General features: G+C 45.9%; 1 protein-coding gene across 1 annotated transcript in view; it reads right to left on the bottom strand.

The window, feature by feature from the left end:
- The window catches only part of Kif5c (kinesin family member 5C), a 154,419-nt gene extending 135,978 nt beyond the window's left edge, over nt 1–18,441 (bottom strand). The window contains exon 1 of the mRNA XM_085681153.2: nt 17,966–18,441. Coding sequence (XP_085537279.1) covers nt 17,966–18,091 — 126 coding nt within the window. The 5' untranslated portion in view covers nt 18,092–18,441. The remainder of the gene's footprint in view (nt 1–17,965) is intronic.
- Nucleotides 18,442–20,133: the final 1,692 nt, after the last annotated feature.

The following is a 20,133-nucleotide window of genomic DNA, read 5'->3' as shown; positions in this document are numbered from 1 at the left end:
AAGGGTAGCAGCCAGGGCCAAGGACAAGCCTCGTGATGGTTTCCTGGGTATCAATTTGATTAGAACTCACAACTTACTTTCGTTATTTTTTTGAAAATTGATGACTGTTTTAGGATACATTCTTTTTAATTTTTCTCATTTATTTGTTTTTGCATGTGTGCGCACATGCGAGGCGCTGCGGAGCATAGGTGGAGATCAGGAATCGATTCTCTCCTTCTACCACGTGGTCTTGAACATCAAACCCAAAATTTACCCGCTAAGTCACCCCGGACGCTTTTTGCTATGTATTTCTGTATGTATCATATTCTAGGGTAGAATTAATAAACAAGGTGTGGAAATAATTTAACTCACAAAAGACAGTTATTCAGGGGCAATACGGGTGCTTTTCCACTTCCCAAATTGTACTCTCATGAATATGTTTAATGATCATAAAGAATATTTTATAAATGAAATAAAGAAAACTAAAGAAAGTAAAACAGAGGGAGAGAGAAGCCTCTGTGGTTGAGATTGTTTGCAGGGCCGGGCAGTGGTGGCACACGCCTTTAATCCCAGAACTGGAGAGGCAGAGATAGGTGGATCTTTGTAAGTTTGAGGCTAGCTTGGTCTACAGAGAGAGTTCCAGAACAGCCAGGACTACATGGAGAAACCCTGTCTCGAAAAACAACAACAAATAAATAAATAGACAACAACAACAACAAAAATCTACCCCAGAAGCAATGCCCTCTTCTGTCCTCCCTGGGCACCTACAGACACAAGCACATGTGCACACCCAGAGAGAAAGGCACACATACACATAAATTAAAAAAATTAGAGAAAAAAGAGAGGCAAGTAAAATAGAATACCTGTCATCACCGATCCTACCTTTAATCCTTTCTCTCCCCTCAGGTTTGCTTCCTGGAATAAGCAAGCTAGGAAAAGTCACCAACCATCCTTAAAAGAACATATTAGATGATCTAGAAACAGCTTTGAACAGCAGATTTTGCAGCTCAGATGGATCTGTTATATAGATTGCATATATGTTTATTTGAAATATAAGCATTGGCTGAAATCAGCCCACACTCCCTGGCAATGAAAATAATAGCCGTGGGGCTAGAAGAGTAACTCACTGGCTCTCCTGTCTGGTTATTAGGAAAACACAGGGGAACAGACATCCAAAGAAGGAAGTTCCTTATTTCTTTTCTTTTCAGGGTAATTTAGGTAAATTATAGACATTTTCCTTTCAGAGCAGCAGACTATCAATAGAATTTTAAGTGTGGCTCATTTATATTAATGTCGTCAATTTAGACCTTCTTGGTTTCATCTTCCTTTATGATATCAGCCTTCAGCTAAAATTAAAATAATTTTTTTAAGATTAGTAAGTTGCAAATCAAGAGAAGAATGTTGTGTGTGTGGATCCCAGGTTTGAGTAGAAACGGGAATAATTTCAGAGCAATCATCTCCCGCGCTTAATGAGCCTGAACGCATCCCATTCAAAACAATGTGAATGGGTTCAGTATAGAAGAATCTATTCCTTGAAAAGTGAAACCACTTTGCCAAATCTGTCATAGCCCTGAAGGTGTTTCATCTTCAATAAACTATTTAGTGTCAGTCGCATTGCTATCGTGTGTGTGTGTGTGTGTGTGTGTGTGTGTGTGTGTGCGCGCGCACGCGCGCACGCATTTACCAATGTGTCTGAGTGTAGGCAGAGTTATTTTGATCATGGTTTTGAAGGTGCAAGTCAATTAGCCCTCACGTTTTGGGGCTTGCGGTGGTGACAGTACATGGTAAAGGAAGAGGTAAGGAGGCACAGACTTTTAGGGGGCACACACCAATGACCTGTGACCTTCCAATAAGTCCCACCTGTTACCTACCATCCCCACAAAGTGCCAAGCTGGGAAGTAATTCTTAATTACTTAATTTTCTCGAACAATCTAGACACAGCAGAAAAAATAGAATATACTCCTTAAGAAATATCTGTCTTTGCGGGTGCGTCAAGTAACAAGGAAGCGTGTGTGTGCCCACACCTCAAGAAGAAAAGAAAGAAATTTTGCTTTCCCTCAGAATGTGGGGAAAGTAGTTCAGTGAGAAAACAGTTACCCCGAATGAACAAGGCCCCAGTACTAGAAAAGGCCACCAAACACAGTCCAAAACTACTGCTGTACATAGAGGAGCCACAGCAGATGCCATATGCCAAACTGGATGAGTCTCGGGCACAACACAGGAACCTCCCGGGGACGTTTGTACCATGAGCTAAACATTATGTGGCGTGTGGCTATGTCACGCATGCTCCGTTGTGCGTGATTCCTTGAAATGCGGTGCTCTGTATACGGTATCCCGTGAAGAGAGCAAGCTCATCCCTCAGCTGCTGGCATTAAACGCCGTCTGTTGATTCTTTTGTCACCAAGTCAAGGACCTCTACTAGTTGAAGGTCACTTGGGACCGAAGAGAAATGGATGTTTTATATTATGCCATTAGCCATAAAGCTGTGAAAAGCAAGTATTAATTGCATCCTCCATTCTGGGAACCTAATAGGGTCCAAGGGAGGCAGCACTAAGGAAACGTCTCCTGGGAGAATATGTCTAACTCCGGCCCAAGCCACAGCAGCGAAACAAGGTGACGGAAACAATTTCACTTCCTCCGGCCACTTTGAAGAGCTGGTTGCCTGAGTGTATTGCCGCTTCCTCCATGCTGGCCTCCCAAGCGTGGCCACCTAGTGGCCCACTGTCCTTTAGACAGGAGTGGTCAGCTGTCTGCTCCTGTAAAAGGCTCACCACACCCTTCTTTTCTCTTTATCTCCTCCAGCACCACTTGGTTTGTATGTCATGCATGTGTCTTCATTTACCAAATTTTAAAGTAATGATTTAACCAAAGCTATGCGTAATGTTTCATAAACCAGTTAATGAAACCATTATGAAATAGTCATAAACCAGTTAACTAGTCACCTTAAGTGACTAGTGCTCAATGAGACAGTTACAGACACTGAGGGGGATCTCTGGGCTTAAGTGACTAAACCCATGCAACAGAGAGCCAGTAATAGTCTGTGTAAAGAAAAGAAGAAAAAAGAAAGAGAGAGAGAGAGAGACGGAGGAAGGAAAGAAGAAAGAAAGGGGGGAGTGGGAGAGAGAGAAGAGAGAAGAAAAATCAAGACATGGGGAGGACCCACAGGCTCCTCCATCTCCTACGCTGGCCTGGCCTTCCTCTTCACACGCCTTCCTTTCTATTTATTTAGCTCTCAACTCAGTTGGTTCTGGCTGCCTCTGTGGATCGGGGTAGCCAGTGGCAGCAACTAGAAGATGAACCTAGTGCATTATCTCTCCAGAACTAGAGTGCTGTGCTCCTGGACGGCACATAACCTTCAAAATGTGGAGTTATTTCTTCTGTGTAGTGTGACGCCACTTCCCTAAAGGGTGGATTCCCACTGCAGCCAGCCCAGCGAACACTAGGCCATCTAGAGAGCACGCTCGCGTGGATGCTGCCGTATAGCCGATGCTCATCCAGGGCAGTAAGAGAAATAATCGTATCTGAGGGTTTGTGAGGAGAGCCTTGAGATCATTCCAAATATAAATGACCACCTCCACTCCGTTCTTCTGGCATCCACTGGATGTTGGGGATACAGAGGTGATGGTCCCCAATCTGTCCTTCTTTTGTATTCCCAGGTTAGCCGGACACACGGACACACACACACACACACACACACACACACACACACACACCAGCCTGACCCTGGGAATGCTCACAGGCAGTAATATTCTAATTTTCTTTAAGATAGTTTACTGGATAGTGATACCATTCATTTAAAGTTCACCTACATCTGAGCAAAGACCAGGGAGAAAATTCCTATAGATTTTCATTAGACCACTGCTATATTTACAATATGTAATCATCCTTTCAAATGACTCAGTTCCTTTACTTTGAAAATGGATTTGCTGCCAGATGGGCCAGTCACACATTCCTGAAGGCTGCAGGAATTAGCAGAGTCTTTGTGGACAACAACAGGCTGATATTTGATAGGATCGGATTTAAGATTCACAGCATTGGACCAAGGAAATCTGTGTCTAATTAACAAATTGTCTAGAAATAACTGAACTAATGAAAATAGCTCCATGCATAGAGACGCTCAATGACTTACGATCTAAAGTAAGCGCAAGATGGGGTTCTCAGTCAAAAATGGAAAGATGGGTTAGCAAATTGCTATGCCGGCACAATGGATATTAAGTGATCACTCAAAAGTAGCATTATGGAGATATTATACCACATGGAAAATCTTCAGATAGCATATTAGGTAAGCAAGAAGAAAAGGGGCAGGAATACATGTACACTCATGACAAGTATACGTTGTTTTTACTAATTGCCAACAAATAGGAGAAGAGAGGATAGGAATATTAAATAATGGCAGATTCGTGGTGATTTTGGTAGCTTCTTTTGTGGGAATGCCTGCCTTCCGCCATTTACAAAAAAGATCAATCAATCCTGCATCGATTCAGATAAGAAGGACCTGGGGGCAGGGACAGATTTTCAGCACTGAATCAAGGTCCTGCGAGTTTCTGTATGGCCTTCTTCAATCTCTTCCACAGATGCACAAGGAATGCCCCCACACCCCGAGTGACAAAGGTGGCTTCCTTGCCTTCTCATTGTAGCTCCAGCTCTGCAGTCCCCACATCCTAATGGCTGTTTTATCCCACTAGGCAGAGTGATCTCATTAGAAGTCACCATGCTAATGGGAAATGCATTTCCAGGACAAAAGATTTCATCATTCCCACACCAGGGACAGGACAGTGACAGAAGGTAAGCAGCAGATTTGCAGTCACTGAGGTGTTTCTTACCTGGAAATAGAAAACAAATCTCCCTAGGAGGAGACACTAGGTACCCCAAGCTCTGGAGCTGCAGACCCCAGGCCCTGAGTCCCTGTCAAAGACTGGCTGCAAGGTTGGCTGCAAGGCCGGCTGCAAGGTCGACCACAGAGCCAGGAAGCAAGGGAGTATGCCTTTCCCAGATTCTGTGGGATCCATTCACTTCGGGTGCTCTCAGTTTCATTCACTAGCCACCAGTCCCCAAAAATCTTCTCCTTAATAAGGGCACGGTTGGGCTGCTGTTCCCAAGCTTCCTCAAAGGAAACCCTCAATGTTCCAGCATTTGCATGGGGAAGGAAAGAGCCAGGCCAGCACACACCCTGCTCACACCTCTCCTCAGTAGTATTACAAATTGAAATGTAGAAAATAGTTACAAAGAACTGCAGAGTGAGTAACTGGAGACAAGTTTGCACTGGCAAAGTGTCCCACGGGATAAGGGACCAAGGGTCCTTCAGCCTGCTGTCCCCAACAGAACCAGGTGTGTTTTCTCTATCTCAACAAGGCTTTGCTTCTGCTTCTCCGTGGACAGTTATTTGTAAGGTTCATTTTTTCTTCTGGTTGATGGCAGGGCTCAGGATGCTTAAACTGAGCTGAGCACTCAGTAGGCCCTCAACACACTGGAGTGGAACTAACTCCACGGGAAGTCCGAACACTGAACCGAAAGACTAGGGAAGTTGCTCAAGAGAGCTAATGCTGCCCCAAGTGCAATTTTAAATTGCAGAGTAGTCATATCTTCGGAAAGCAAAAACAGGCCCAAGCATACTCCATCCAAAATATCCCTGCACTGTATAACGGATCGTATCTGTGTTAATGATGTCTTTTACTGCAGTTTTTTGGTTTATTGTTTCGGTCTGGGCAGGTGCTGTTTTATTGTGTTTTTTGATACTAAATCTCCAATGTCTCGTGCATATTTTGCAATTACTAACCCCCCTAACATGGATGGATTATCTTTCCAGTTGCTTAATAGACAAGTGTGACCAATGACCACCAGACTGGGCAACTCAGAGGGGAATTCCCCAAAAAAAAAAAAAATGCACAAAACACCTTTCTAAAAAGAAAACATTTTTGCAGTGATAATATATTTAATGACAAATTTTCCATAATCTACTTGGTACCACTTTCAACTTGTTTTAGGTAGTTTTTCAAGGAGGGGGGGCAGTTGCATGAACTTGCCTTCACGTGTAACAGCCAGAGGGCATCTCTAGGCACCTCCTTTCAGGCTCTCTGGCTTACTTTCTGCAACAGTCCTTTACCTGAGTCTGGAATCACAGGATTCAGACAGACTAGCCAGCTAGGGAGCGTCGGAACCCATGTGCCTCTACCCCACCACAGCTAGGAAGCAACAAACAGGTACCTATTTTCTCCTTTGCAAATGTGGACAAATCTAGATCAGAAAAAGTATAAAGAAAATCTCAAATCAAGCCTTTGTCCACAGCCACGCTTGCCATGAAAAGTTAGTAAACGCACGTACATGCAAATGCTGCTTGTCTGGCATAGAGTACCCCGGATGTTGCTTCCTACTAGTTTAAACAGATTAATAGCTGATTGTGCTGTTTCGTTGAGCACTTTCCAAAGAGCTATATAATTGTCTTCTAAAGCTAATGTTTCTCTCACATATATTATAAACATGAACTTATTTAACGGGATCACAATGACATCAGCACCAGGGATCCAAGAATACCACAAGCTCCTCTAAAACCCAGCCGTTCCTTTCTCTGCCCTTCCATGGGGCTTGTCCCACACAGGAATCCCCTGACACACACAGTATTCAAGCACAGCACAGGCAGGGCACCAGCACCCACTGTTCCAACACTAAGCTCAAGGGCGATTGAGGAGGATCATACCCTCCACTCTCCCCACCCCACCACACTATGCCCCTGCTGCCCGAGCCTACACGAACTTGAGATGTGGAGATTGTGAGCTGCTCGGCCACTGGCGATGAAGAGAGAACAACAGCCCTGGTGGCCAGGCCTGGTGAGGCCCAGCCAAAGTCAGTTTACCTCAGTTTACCACAGAAATCAAACACAGCAAGTCATGATTCAGAAACCTACCCCATAGCAACCAAGACACCGGCCAATCAGACAAGCGTGTCCCTCCCTTTGGGGTAGGTGGCAGCTGGGAGAGAAATAAGGTCCCTTCCCCCACGACTCTCCAGGGTTTCTGACGTCAGAGGAAGCCGTTATTTACCCCAGTTCCCAGGTGGAAATCTATAAGGTTCCCCCAAAGAATCAAGCAGAGGGCTCTGGGCTCCTTGGGAGGCAAAGGGTAAGCGGGAGACTGGAGCAAAGCCCTGTGAGGGAGTCTGGGAAAGGAAGTCCCTAAGGCTTGTCAGTCCAGAGCTGTGTGACCAAGATCTTCACAGAACACGCATCTAAAGTAACATTATAGGCCTGCAGCTCCGCAGATGTGTCTTCCCTTTCTGTTTTCCTCAGTTTCTCTCCTCTTTTAATAAGAAAGCACAAGCTACTGAACTGTTTTCCTTACATGCTACACCAAGTTTTGTTCTCACACACTCCCTTCGTCCCCTGAAGATGCATTTCCCAATATCCAATTCGCACCAAGGATGAAAAGATAAGATGAAAACCTCCCAAATACACCTAAAACAGTTCCTCCAAATCACTGATCAAACAAGGGCTTTCAGTGGTTCCTGGTGTCTATAGAATGGGTCCCGATGCCTCTGGGAGACATTCGGGGCTCTCTGTACCAGGAGTCTGCTCACTACCCTACCCCTACCCCTTACTCCATGGTCCAACTATGTTGTGTTATACCTAGCACATGCCCCACCACCACCACTCCCAGTTCCTCACACCTTCATGCCCCAGAGGCTGCCCCCATAGCTTTTCTTTGCTCCTTGAGCAACTTCTGCCCGGGGAAACTCCAGTGCCGTGGGGAGAAGATGCACACACGTAGTCTTGACCATGATTGCCTCAGGTAAGGAGACAGAGAATGGAACCCATAGCTACATGGAACGTGAGCTTTGGCCACAGGTAAGAGGACAAATGGCTACCTGAGCCAGGGAAGGAGGTGAACAGATGCCGAAGAAATGCAAGAGAGGTGCTCAGAGGCCAACGAGAGGACAGCAAGAATCTGCACAACCAAATCGACTCTGAAGACCCCTTTTCTATTCCTGCCGAGGAGGTAGGGTCAGCCCTTTCCCTGTGTTCTCCCAGTCAGGCACAATGGATACTTTCATCCCATTAGAATGAAAGCCCTGTGGGGGCAAGGAAAATATACCACTCATTCTATTTCAAGGCCTGGAATGATGTCTGGAACAGAGTATTGTTTAGTACAAGGTGTCTGAGGAAAGACAGGCCTTCTTCCTGTGGGAGCCGGCTTTTACTTGCTCGGGGGCACCACCCTGACTTCTCTGGCTCTGGAAACACGTCTTTCCTGCTTTAGATGCCTTCATGATTTTGTTCTCACTGTAAGCGAGATGACTTTTCTCTGACCTAGGTGGTGTCCCCTTGTAATCCCAGAACAGAAGAAGCTGAGGCAGAAGCATCTCCAGCCTGGGGTACATACTGAGATTCTGTGTCAGAAAGGAAAAAACAAAAACTTTTAATAGTTTTTAGGCGTGCTTTTAAAATACATGTGCATTGAAAAAAGCCAGATCATGAAAATCACCGAGACAGCAAAAATAGTTCATTGTTACTGACCCCAGAATACCAGTTAATGTTTCCTGGTATGTACCACTCCTTCCTGTTTGTTTTAAAACAGATTCTGTTGTAGGGCGTGTTCTAGAACCCAGCTGACTAAGTGGCATACTTTAGACTTTTGCATTTTGATGAGTGCTTACAACTTCACTGTTTTCTAATCAATTATTTAACGGCTTCATTCTGAGGAGCATTTGGGGTTTTCTCTGCTTTTCAGCCATTATCAACAGACCTCAGTCCCCCAGATTTCTTTGCAAATTTGCCCAATTATTTCGGTAAAGGGTGTTTCTAGAATTGAGATTGCAGGGTGATGGTTAGCCACGATTCTAGCGCACCGGCAGTCTGGAGAGGAAGCGATTTAAAGATGGGAATTGTCTTGTGTTTTGTAGCCCCGCTTCTCCGCTTGCCCTGTGGAACTGCTGCCAGTTTGTCTCATCGGGCCGTCTGGGCTGTGCTAAACTAAATTCTTACTGAGAATGTGTCTTCGTCATGCACTGTTAACCCCTGGATCCAGAGCGTGGCGATGCCTGCAGACTCTCAGGGTAAACCGTAGGGTTTTGTAGGCGGTCTCCTGTCATTTTCAATATCCCAGAGGATGTTATTTCTTCCAGGGGATCAAAAGCTAAATCTTTCTCCTGAGGCAGACAGAGATAGAGACCAAGATTGCAGTCTTAAAGAGAAATAGGATGGATGTACCCTGCCTTCTGCTGTTGATATTGAATGGCCTGTGATAGCCCAGGGAAGAGGGGTGCTGAGGAGGGACCAAGTAGCCCTCTCAGTAAGGCCCTTGAAAGATGTCCTTAGTTTCTTTTTCCTTGATTACTGCTTATTGTTTTAATAAAATAGTAAAAATTCAGATGTACACCAGAGTGGAAAGAATAGAAAGACACACTTCTGCGTGCCCCTGACCCGTCTTAACTGTCATTCCCAAATAGCCAACCTTTTTCCCAATCATCTCCTAATCTTTCCCATACTCAGTAAATTCCTTTATGGGGGAAAAAAAAATATCCCTCACATTTCATGTCATTTGACCCCCAAACTTCAGTATGTGTCTCTAGAAGGTCAGAACCCTTAAATACAAACGAAACACACCGTAGCTAAAACACTACTACTAATTCCTCACTGACAAGCACCCATCGCCTCATGAATTTCACCCACCCCTCCCAGTGTGTTTGAATTGGCTTGGCAGGTACTTTTGCTTGGCAGGTACTCTCTCCCCCTGGGGAGAGAGAAACGTTCACCTTGAAACAACAAAGGGGACCCTACAGAGACAGCGCCCTCGGGAGGCAGGAACATGCACACAGGACGAGGGCTTCTCAGGATTCCAGACCCCGTTCTGCCAACAGTGCCCATGTTCTCATTATCGTTTTTAATCAAGCAAGGCTGGTAGCTTCATGGTCCCAAGGCAGCTGAAAAAGCTCCACACTCCATGGCTTTACCTTGCGGCTGCACTCCCTGGCTTGGGGCTGCTTGGGGGAAATGTCAGGGACAGGCAAACAAAGTCAGTCCCATGGGAGTTCAGAGAAGCAGCCACCAGTTGGCCCGCGTAAGGAAGGATCTCTCAATACCCATTGTATACCTGCAGGTGAGTCTGTGAACTTGGGGTTTCACATCTCACACAAGAGGGGAACTGCTGTCATCCTTGTCTTCCAGATGGGGAAGCCGGGACTCAGTACAGGGCAGCGGGTGTGGGTGTCCCTCCCAGGCTGACCTCACATGTTTGGGGTTGGAAGCCACTAGAACGGATCTCAACTGTTCCCTCCTGGTCTCTCCATATTTACAGAGGATCACAAATGTGTGCAACGATTTCTACCAAAAGAAATTGGTTGCTATGCAATAAGAGGGAAAGTGGGAAGCTTTCTTGACCACAAAAATAAGATTTTTTATTTATGTTTTTTTTGTTTAAAGCAAGGAAAGAATCAGATGAAATAGGATTTGTCAAGGGAGCTTTTTTTTTTCCTTCTTCCTCAAGAGAAATCATTTGGGAGCAGGTCTTTGTTTTTGACTTTTTTTTTTCCAACAAGGAGACACAGGTGAAAAATACTAGGCAAGAACCAGGGGAAACACAAGCAGACTTTAAACGGAGTGGGGGAGCTGAGAGTGGAAACATTAATATTAACGTGAAGAGTTGGGCCACACGAGCGCAGACAGAGGGAAAGGAATATCTCCAGTGATTCCCAAGTTATTTAAAGAGATACAGAAACCAGCATTTATGCAGACCCGCTGCCAAGCAGGGAAAAAGAACAACCTTCAGTCAGAATACATTTGCAAAGTGACTCTACTATCTACAGTAAAACACAGAAATCATTAAAACAAAGAAACAAACAAACAACTTCTGCCCCAGGCGACTCCAGTGCCCTGGGGAGAAGATGCTCACACAGGTAGTCTTGACCATGATTGCCTCAGGTAAGGAGACAGCAAATGGAACCCACGGCTACATGGAACGTGAGCTTTGGCCCAGGTCAGATGACAAGTGGCTACCTGAACCAGGGAAGGAGGTGAACAGATGCTGAAGAAATGCAAGAGAGGTGCTCAGAGGCCAACCAGAGGACAGCAAGAATCTGCATGATCAAATCTAACTCTAAAAAGGAGGGATGTATAAGGTAGATGTTGACCAGTTCATTTTAGCCTAAGGACCCTGTTACATACTTCTCCCCACTTTTACTATGAGAAAACCGAAGCCCAGAAGAGTTAAGCCACTTGGGAAAAGTGTCACCACTAGCTAGGGAATCCATACTCAGTTTTGCCTGACTGTCCAGCTGCCTCTAGATACCTCTTCATTTATGAAGCACCAACTGTATACCTCCCTGGCAATGGCGCATGGAGTACGTGCCAGCTTATGGCTACTCCCTTGAGTTCATGCACCTCAATATTTGATGGCATTGTTATAGGAAATTACTCATCTACTTGCAAGAGCGAGAAACATCGCTGAATTCAGAGCACAGGATGAAGGGCGGAGACACTGAGAGTTTAGCACGCACTTAAACAAAGTGACTGACTAAGCTATTTAAAACTTTGGCTTAAAATGCTGCTGCTTTTAGATAGGAACGTAAAAATGGTCCAACCACTTTGAAAAAGACTTTGGCAGTTTCTTATAGAGTTAAACATATAGTTACCAAATGATACAGCAATCCCACTTCTGGGCACTCAACCAAGAGAAACAAAAATGTATGCTCACATAAAATCCATATGCAATAGCATACAGCAAAGTTTCTTCACAATCACACCAACTGGAAACAATCCAAATGCCCTTCAGAAGATTAATGAACAAGCACTGTGGTACATCCATCCATACAATGGAAAAGTATTATGCAAGATAGCAACAAACCTATTTACCTATGAATATACCCAATATAAGTAAATCTCAAAGAGTTGCTATGTGAAAAAAACCCAGACTCAAAAAGGTATATAACATTTTATGACAGCATGGGAAAAGCAAAATTACAGGGAGGACAACCAAGGAGTGGCAGCTGGAAAGGTGAATAAAGAATTACTGTCAGTTTTTGGTGGATGTGTGTGCCTGTGTATGTGCAGGTGTGTGCTGTTATGTTATTTTGCTGAGAGATGAAAATGTTTTATGTTCTAGTACAGCATTGCATATTAGGCAGATTAATGTTCCTTAAAGATGCCCACACTCACTAGTCTGATTATATAGTAATGTTATATGATAAATGGGACTTTGTACACAGAATTAAGCTTGCTTGCTAATCATCAAACAATAGGATAAGAATATCTGAGATGATCAGGAAGTGGGCCTACAAGCCACTGACTTCTGCTGCTAACTTGAGTGAGCAGAGATATAACTTCCCCCTAGACTCTCCAGAAAGAGCACAACCCCACCAACACCTGGGTTCAGACCCTTAGAGACCCAAAGCAGAGAAAACAGCCAACGTATTGGGTTTTTGACTTGTTCAAACTGACAAAAATGATCAGTTGTGCTAAGCCGCTAAATTTGTGACAGCTTCTTACTTAAGCAATAAAAACTTAATGTAATAGTCATCAAACACTGTTTTCCAAACCACTAGAACTATGCTCTTCAGAAAGCTCTAGTACTGGGTAGATTTTTTTTCTTTTAATTCTTTGAAAGATCGGTAAATAGAGTGGACCAGATGGCAAACTCTCAAGTACAGCCCGTTTCTTCACACCTGGATCTGTAGTCTGTCAGGTGCCTTCCTTTCCTCTCCATGCACTGTGGAAAACTATCGCCAGGCTCCCAAGTCCCGAGGTTATTTTCCTCACCAGTGGTCAGTTCCGGGTTTGTGGCTGACTGTGTGACCCTCGGAGCTTACACAGTCTCAGGGGAAAGACTTATGTTCTCAGGGCTGCAAACGGCAATACCCAACAAGAAGAAACTGAGGTAGGAAAGGCCATATCAAAAAACCATTCGGAACTGGCCAAGCCAGAGGTTTCCCAAAAGCACAGATGCTTCACAACCAAGAGGCAGAGCCCCCAGTAATGGATGACTCACCAGGATTTTAGCAGCTAATGAAGGTGTCCTCTGAGAAACCCTATAAATCCAGTAATTTTCTCTGATGAGATAATGTGGTACAAGAAAAAAGCCCCTTTCTAATCACAAGCCCTCCCCTCCCACTCCGGCCCACCACCAGTGCCAGTGGCTCTCCCAGTTCTCAACAAGCTGAACACAGCATTTCTTTTCTCTAGTTTTTATAGTCCTTTTAGTATAATTAATGTTCTCTTATAAAGCCCACTCAGAGGAATGGCGCTTGGAATTATTGTTTGTTTTAACTATTTCCCACATCCTGCTGTCCGTAAAGACAAGTCAGTAAGCTAAGTTGCTATATCAAAGTAGAGACTGGCGTGATTGTCTAGTCGGGAAAGTGCCGGCTACGCAAGTATGAAGACTCAAGGTAAGCCCCTAATGTCCAAGGAGGAAGCCAGGCGTAAGGGCACACGCTTAAAATTCCAGGGCCGGGGCCTCAAAGGCAAGGGCATCCCTGGCTCTCAGTGGCCAGCCTGTCTTGCCCAACTGGCAAACTCCAGGTTCAGTGAGAGACCTTGTCTCAAAAAAAAAAAAAAAAAAAAAAAAGATGGAAAGAAACTGAGAGAGAAACCTCAATGTCAACTTCTGGCTCCCACACACAAGTCCACACACATTCACACACTCTCTCTTACACACATACATGAGAAAAACGACACCAAAGATTTCTAAGCTAACAGCCGATATTGCGATACCATCTATGGGTAAGGCCCTAGAAAGTACAAAGGAGCAAAACCTGCATGGATCTTATCTGTACAGCAGCTGACACTGGTACTAGGTATGCAATCAAGTTAGCAAAACTCTAAGGGGAAGCATGTGAGATCATATGTAAAATATATACAAGCATATTTGTGATGGTTTAAATGAAAATGTCCTCTATAGGCTCACGTATCTGAATACTAGGTCTCTGGCTAGGGGTGATGTTTGGAGAGGTTATGGAACTTTTAGGAGGCATAGCCTTGCTGGACAAAGTAGTCACTGGAGACTGACTGGCTTTGAGAGTCAGTTAGAGCCACGCTCCCAGTTGGCCCTTTGCCTATGTTGGTGCGTGAGGATGTTCTAACTAAGCTTCTTGCTCCGGCTGCCAGCTGTCACATCTCCCCTATCACTGAAGACTTTCCCTCTGAAGCCATTGGCCCAAATAAACTCTTCCAGAAGACTTCGATGATCGTATTCTATCTCTCACAGCAGCAGAAGGTAATGAATATAGGACCATCAGGTCAGAGGACAGAGAGGCTGTTTGTGGTTGGAAAACTCAGGGTGGAAGAATGGTGAGGAAGGTTTGGCATAGAAACTTCAAGCACAAAGCAGGGGTGTTGAGACGACTCTTCCAAGGCTATGCATGTCCTTAAAGGAAAACCAGAAATTGCCCCTGGAAATCCTTCTCTGTTGACGTACAACAGCGTAAGAACTGAACAGGACTTTAAAGGGGCAAAAGAACTTTCAGGTTTCTGACCTCGGACTAACAGCTAACGAACATCCTCCTTTATGTCTGCTGAGGGTAAAAATTTCTGGGTGGTTCTAAGTTCTAGGGTCTCTGGACATCCTCACCATTTACCCTACCCGCTGAGGCTGTTTCTATGTATAACTGAGTCATGAGACTTTCTACGTGGTATTTAAGAATCATACACGCTGCCCGATCGTGTTTACATCTACATTAATAATTAGGAATGGGCAGGGTCTTAAGGCCAAGCAAACACAAATCTCAACACTTAACCATCTGAGAGTGGTCTGTTCTATATGTTCTTGAGCCAAAAGATGCACAAAGTCGTACTTATAGCAGTATCACCCAGGCTAGTCACCAATGGAAGCAGACCAACTATCTCCCAACAGCTACGGGGCTTGGTGACACACACCTGCAATCACACTGCTGTGGGGGCTAATGCAGGGGGGTCATGAAGTCAAAGCCAGCCTGGGCTACAAAGCTGAACCCTCTTAAAAAAAAAAAAAAACCTAGGGAATAAATAAATTTAGGCATATTATATAGTGGTATATTATTTGAGTTTTAATAAATAAAGCTTGCCTGAAGATCAAAGGGCAAAGCAGCCCTACTAGTCAGCCATACAGGCCAGGGAGTGATAGCACACACCTTTAATCCTAAAACTTAGCAGACAGAGGCAGATCTCTGTGAGTTCAAGGCCACTCTGGGTTCCACAAGATTGAATGTGTCTAAAAGAGAAACAGAGCTCACACAAAGGTGGTCCCAGCACTTGGGATCCCAAACCTTTAATCCCAGCAATAGGGAGGTGGAGACGGGAGTATGGCTGGGCGGAGAGAGGAATATAAAGAGGAAAAGATGGGAACTCAGTGGAGTGTGGAGTCTGAGGTTGGTGGAGAGCATTGCCGGATCGCCCCTTTGTTTGTCTGAGCATTGGTAGAGGTAAGATCTCTCTGTTGGCTTGGCTGCTTTGATTTTCTGATCTTCAGTTTGAACTCCAATGTCTGTCTCTGGGTTTTTATTATTTGTGCTATACTTGGCACCCAATGTGGGGCTCAAACCCACAACTCTGGGATTAAGAGTCTCATGCTGTACCATCTATTAATCTGGTGGAATACTACTACAAGCAAGATCAACTTGACAGGCGTAACATTGTAAGGTCAGTTGCCAGAAATAGAAAACCTACTATAAGGTTTTACATTGAGAAAAAATAAGCAAAAATTAATGTGATATTGAAATCAGACTATTGGTTACCCTGAGGTGTTGGGGACTGAAGGTGACACTAGAAAAACCTCTAAGATCCTGAAAGTGCCTGTTTCTTAGTCGGAAAGGTGGTTATTGGAAAACCATATTTCAAAATAATCATCACGCTAATTGACAACCTTTTCTACATGCTGCTTTATCTCAGTAAATTATCTTTAAAAATTCATTATATTAAAGAAATATAGTAGGATGAGCAACAACAAGCTTAAAATTGAAGTGCAGTACATATATTCACATTCACAACTTTCTCTTAAAATTCTTCTGTGTCTGCTTGTTTTAGCTTAGTATTAATGTGCGCATTTAGGCGGGGAATCAGCATAGACTCACAGTAACAGTACTAAAACTTGCACAACTAAGAGGATTTATTACTCTTCTTCACTGGTCCTTGTAGGAGAGGAGGAAGGTGGGGGGAGGAGGAGGAGCAGAGCATTAAGAGTTAAAGCAACAGGGATATGGGAAGAACTTCAGGCCTTTTAAAGCATGAGAAGAAGGGAAAAAACCAACACAAGGTCACCAGATCATTTTCAGCAGCTGAACAATTGTTACTTTAAAAAATGTTACAAGCCAAGAGGGAGGGACTAAGTGCCTAGCAACTGCCACTCGGCTTGAACCACGCCTCACTCAGGCAACAACGGATCCAGCTACGATGGGATCTCATGCTAGAAGCTGTAACCCTAGCTCCAGGCTGCCATGAATACATCACCAGCCCATAGATGCCATTAAGTATAAAATTGCCTCTTCAATAACTGTAGCACACATCCTTTTCTGCAAGTTAACACTACATAAAGAAAAATATCCCTTTCCTACCCTCAGGTCAGATACCAGAATGAGTGACTGCCCATCCACACAGCATTCAGAGCTCTGCGTTTTCCTTTAACTGTGAAAACGGGGAGGGAAGGGGTCACATTCTGCAGGAAAAAGGGGAAAAAAGGCGCCTTCTTAAGCAAGATATAAGATGCAGACCCCAGGCCAGGGCTTGGCCTCTAATCCCCTACAGAGGAAAATACCTGCCTACCAGTACAATTAGCACCTGCTCGTCCAAGGCCCCTTTGCAGAGACTGCAGCAGGCAATCTTGTCAAAGATGCTGGGGACAGCCTAGGCGAGAAGCGCGGGCCTCACACTTGGAAAAGGCCAAGTGTTCTCTAGCTTACACTCTCAGAAAACTGTCACCTGTCAATCACTTGACCTAAATACAACAGTCACTGGGGGAATGGGGGAGGGGGAGGGGGTAGTCCGAGCATGCTCAGTGATGGAGATGACATCACTTAATCAATGCTGGAGTCAGGAAGGCTGCATCAGCAGCCTGGAGCGGGCTGCCAGGAACGTGTCAGTGGGGACCTAGAGGCTCGCATTAACTCAGTTCCTTCCCACGCGGCTGGAATACAAAGAGGGCACCGTGGGCCACACACTCGAGGGAGAGCAGACTAAGAAGGGGGGTGGGGACAAGGCTAGTTTATTTCATTTGGTATATTCCCTTAAGAATTATAAGCCATTAGTATCCCCTCCCCCTTCCAGCAGTCTGACTGCAGAGGGGGAGCTAAGTTGGGGAGAGGCACAATGTGGGGAAAGGTAGGGAAGGGTGATCAAAGGGGAGATCCTGGATACGGTGAAGTAACTTCTGCTATTGTCACAGAGTGGCTATTTAGGGGCTCCCTCTCTCAGCAGATTGGACAGTCCTCCCTCCACCCAGAGCAAGGATATCAGACTACCTGCGGACACTCGGGAGAGAGGATCTGGGGGGGGGCGGGGGACAGGGAGCATCCAGCAGAGAAAGCACAAATCTAGGACAATTTGGGGTAATAGAAAGCGGGAGACGTGAGAGACCTCCCAGGGATACCAAGAACACCCCTCACCTTCCACACGGGGAGCAAGGTGAAACCGCCTATGCGAGGCCCAGGCGAGCATTTTGTCTTTCTTGCACCTTTCCTCCCTACCTTTTTGGTTGGGGTCTTAAGACAAACAGAAGCCTGGATGCATCTGTGGGTTGTAGAGCTTATACTTTTGACCAAGGCCCGGGCATCCAGACTTGCTGGCAACCCGAAACACTGCCCACGCGGCGGCGAGCGTGGGAACAATAGGCCCACCCGAGCCCCCACCCGCGAACAATGGCGGACCTCGCACGCCCCCGCCGCCCCGCGCCACCACCGCCGGGAGGGAGTCACCGGCCAAGTGCTCTTGCCTGGTTCAGCCGCGAGCCCAGCCCTGCGGGGATGTCCGAGGGGGCGTTCGGAAGATTTCTGCAGTGCAAACCCGGAGGAGGGGCGAGATACCAAGGCCACTTACCCCGATCACCACTGTCTCGTCGCCTTTGAATTTGGGGATGAATTTGTCCCCGCGGAGGATCTCCGCTTCGTTGAGGGGCCGGAACCGGCACATCACTTTGATGCTGCATTCGGCTGGATCCGCCATCTCGGGACGTTGCAGGAGGGGACGCGGGGATGGGTGGGGGGCCGGGCTGGGCAGCGCCACCGATGAGGCCGCGAACCAACCGTTGCCCGCAGCTAGGCCGCCTCCCGCAGCCTCCCGCAGCTTCTCAGCAGGTCATCGCTAGTCTGCGCTGGACAGCCGGGCTGCTCAGGGAAGGAGAGCAGCCTATCAGCTGGGCCCCCCCTCCCCCGCTGCTGACCTCCAGCCCGATCCTACGCCCTGGCCCACCTGGCCGCGGGAGGACTAGGCGATGCGCAGGGAGAGATCCCCGCCCGGCTCAGACCTCCCGGGCTCCGGCGCGCTCAGCCATCCTGCATCAGCACCAGGGTGCTCCGGCACCTCCAGGCCCGCCCCCTCTGCCCCGCCTCGGCACGGTGATGTCACTGCAGAGCCCGCCTTACTCTGGGTGTGAGCGCTGCGCATCCCGGGACTTGTAGTCAGTCACCCTGCCTACAGGAGGGAGGACAAGGATGCTTGGATTAGTTTGTGAGAACATCCTCTCATCCCCACTCCCCACCCCGAGGAGCTACAGGACTGATGTGACTGCACAAGCCAAGAACAGAATGGAAGCCATAGTTAATATTGCCGGTTAAACTCTTTATAAAAAAACAGATCACATCTTTTCTTGATCCCAAAGAGAAAATACTTATTAACACAGTGTACAACCCAACAGCCAAAGAGAGTTTCTCTGTGAAGCAGGTTTTGCAAGAGTTCTGAGGAAAACAGAAAAAAAAATGAGATTTGCATGGAAGCCAGTGATGTCTGGAAATGCCTGCACATAGGTAGTTCTTAGCAGTTCAGATTCGATGAAAACCAAGGACTTTATCACTGCAAAACTAAGTCAGGAAACAAATCTGCACACCCACATATTTGGCATGGTACTTTCGAGCCTGGAGATTAAAACTGCCTCTGAGTCCCAAATCAGGAACCTCTCAACCAAGTGTGTTGGTGCATGCTTGAAATCCCAACACTCAGAAGACAGCTTGGGGCAAATGTGTGTGTGTGTGTGTGTGTGTGTGTGTGTGTGTGTGTGTGTGTGTGTGTGTACGTGCATGTATGGATAGGACCTCTCAGTTACAACTAATCATACATCAGTTTTTAATTCTGTTTAGAATCCTGCAGAATGAACAGAATGTAGAGAAAAACAATTCCAAAGTTCTTGACAGACCCAGGCCCCCCAAATCACATTTATCCATATATATATTTAGACTCCCTCCTCTTCTGTTACTTCCTGTCTTGATGCTTACAATCTAATAGGTACCAAACTTTCTGAGACACCTTCCATTCAACTGTCCTGCTTTTTTGCCCTAACATTTGCATAGGCCATTTGCTCTGCTGGACTGACACATTCCTGTCCATCAATCTTGGTGACCTTATGAAGGCTGGTAGAAGTGTGACCAGAGTCACCAAAGCAAGTGGAGAACTTATTAGAATACAAAGGGTCTTACTTATCTATTCAAGAAGGTACTAAACAACCAAGCCAGAGAAAGGGTGGGCTACTAAGACTCTGCCTTTGGGGCTATGATCTCAGTACTGATCTTGTTCTTACTCAAGATCAGTCCCCACCTGTCAGGAAACCAAGTGCCAACAGCCTGTCATTCTCCAGTATAGATACAGATAGATGGTTTTTCCAAGTTTGGATTTGAAACCTCCCAGGAAAGGTCTATGAATGGTCCAGGATTAGGCTAGCATCTGCCACGAGCACAATAAACTAGAGTCAGAATGTTTGTAACTTCATGAAGGACTCTCATGAGAGGAAGGTTCCAGAAAGAAAAGTGATGCATTCCCATGTCCCACAAGAACACATTGTCCCACAAGGACACCCAAAAACTGTGTGTCCGGCACAGTTTGCCAACACTTATTTGTCAAGCCTAAGACTACTTCTACAGAAAAAATTCCCTAAGGGCCTGCGGCTGGTTATCCTTACTTAGTGCCTCAGGCTTCTGGGTCTGCATCACTACATCGAAACAATGAAAACCTCCTAGCTTTGTGCCACCTGCAACAGGGAGTGCAGAATATAAAGC

The sequence above is a fragment of the Myodes glareolus genome, chromosome 21 (genome assembly GCF_982192425.1).
Source record: "Myodes glareolus chromosome 21, mMyoGla1.1, whole genome shotgun sequence".
In the NCBI taxonomy this organism is placed as follows: domain Eukaryota; kingdom Metazoa; phylum Chordata; class Mammalia; order Rodentia; family Cricetidae; genus Myodes; species Myodes glareolus.
The sequence above is the reverse complement of the archived record's forward strand: the minus strand, read 5'-3'. Positions and strand labels throughout refer to the sequence as shown.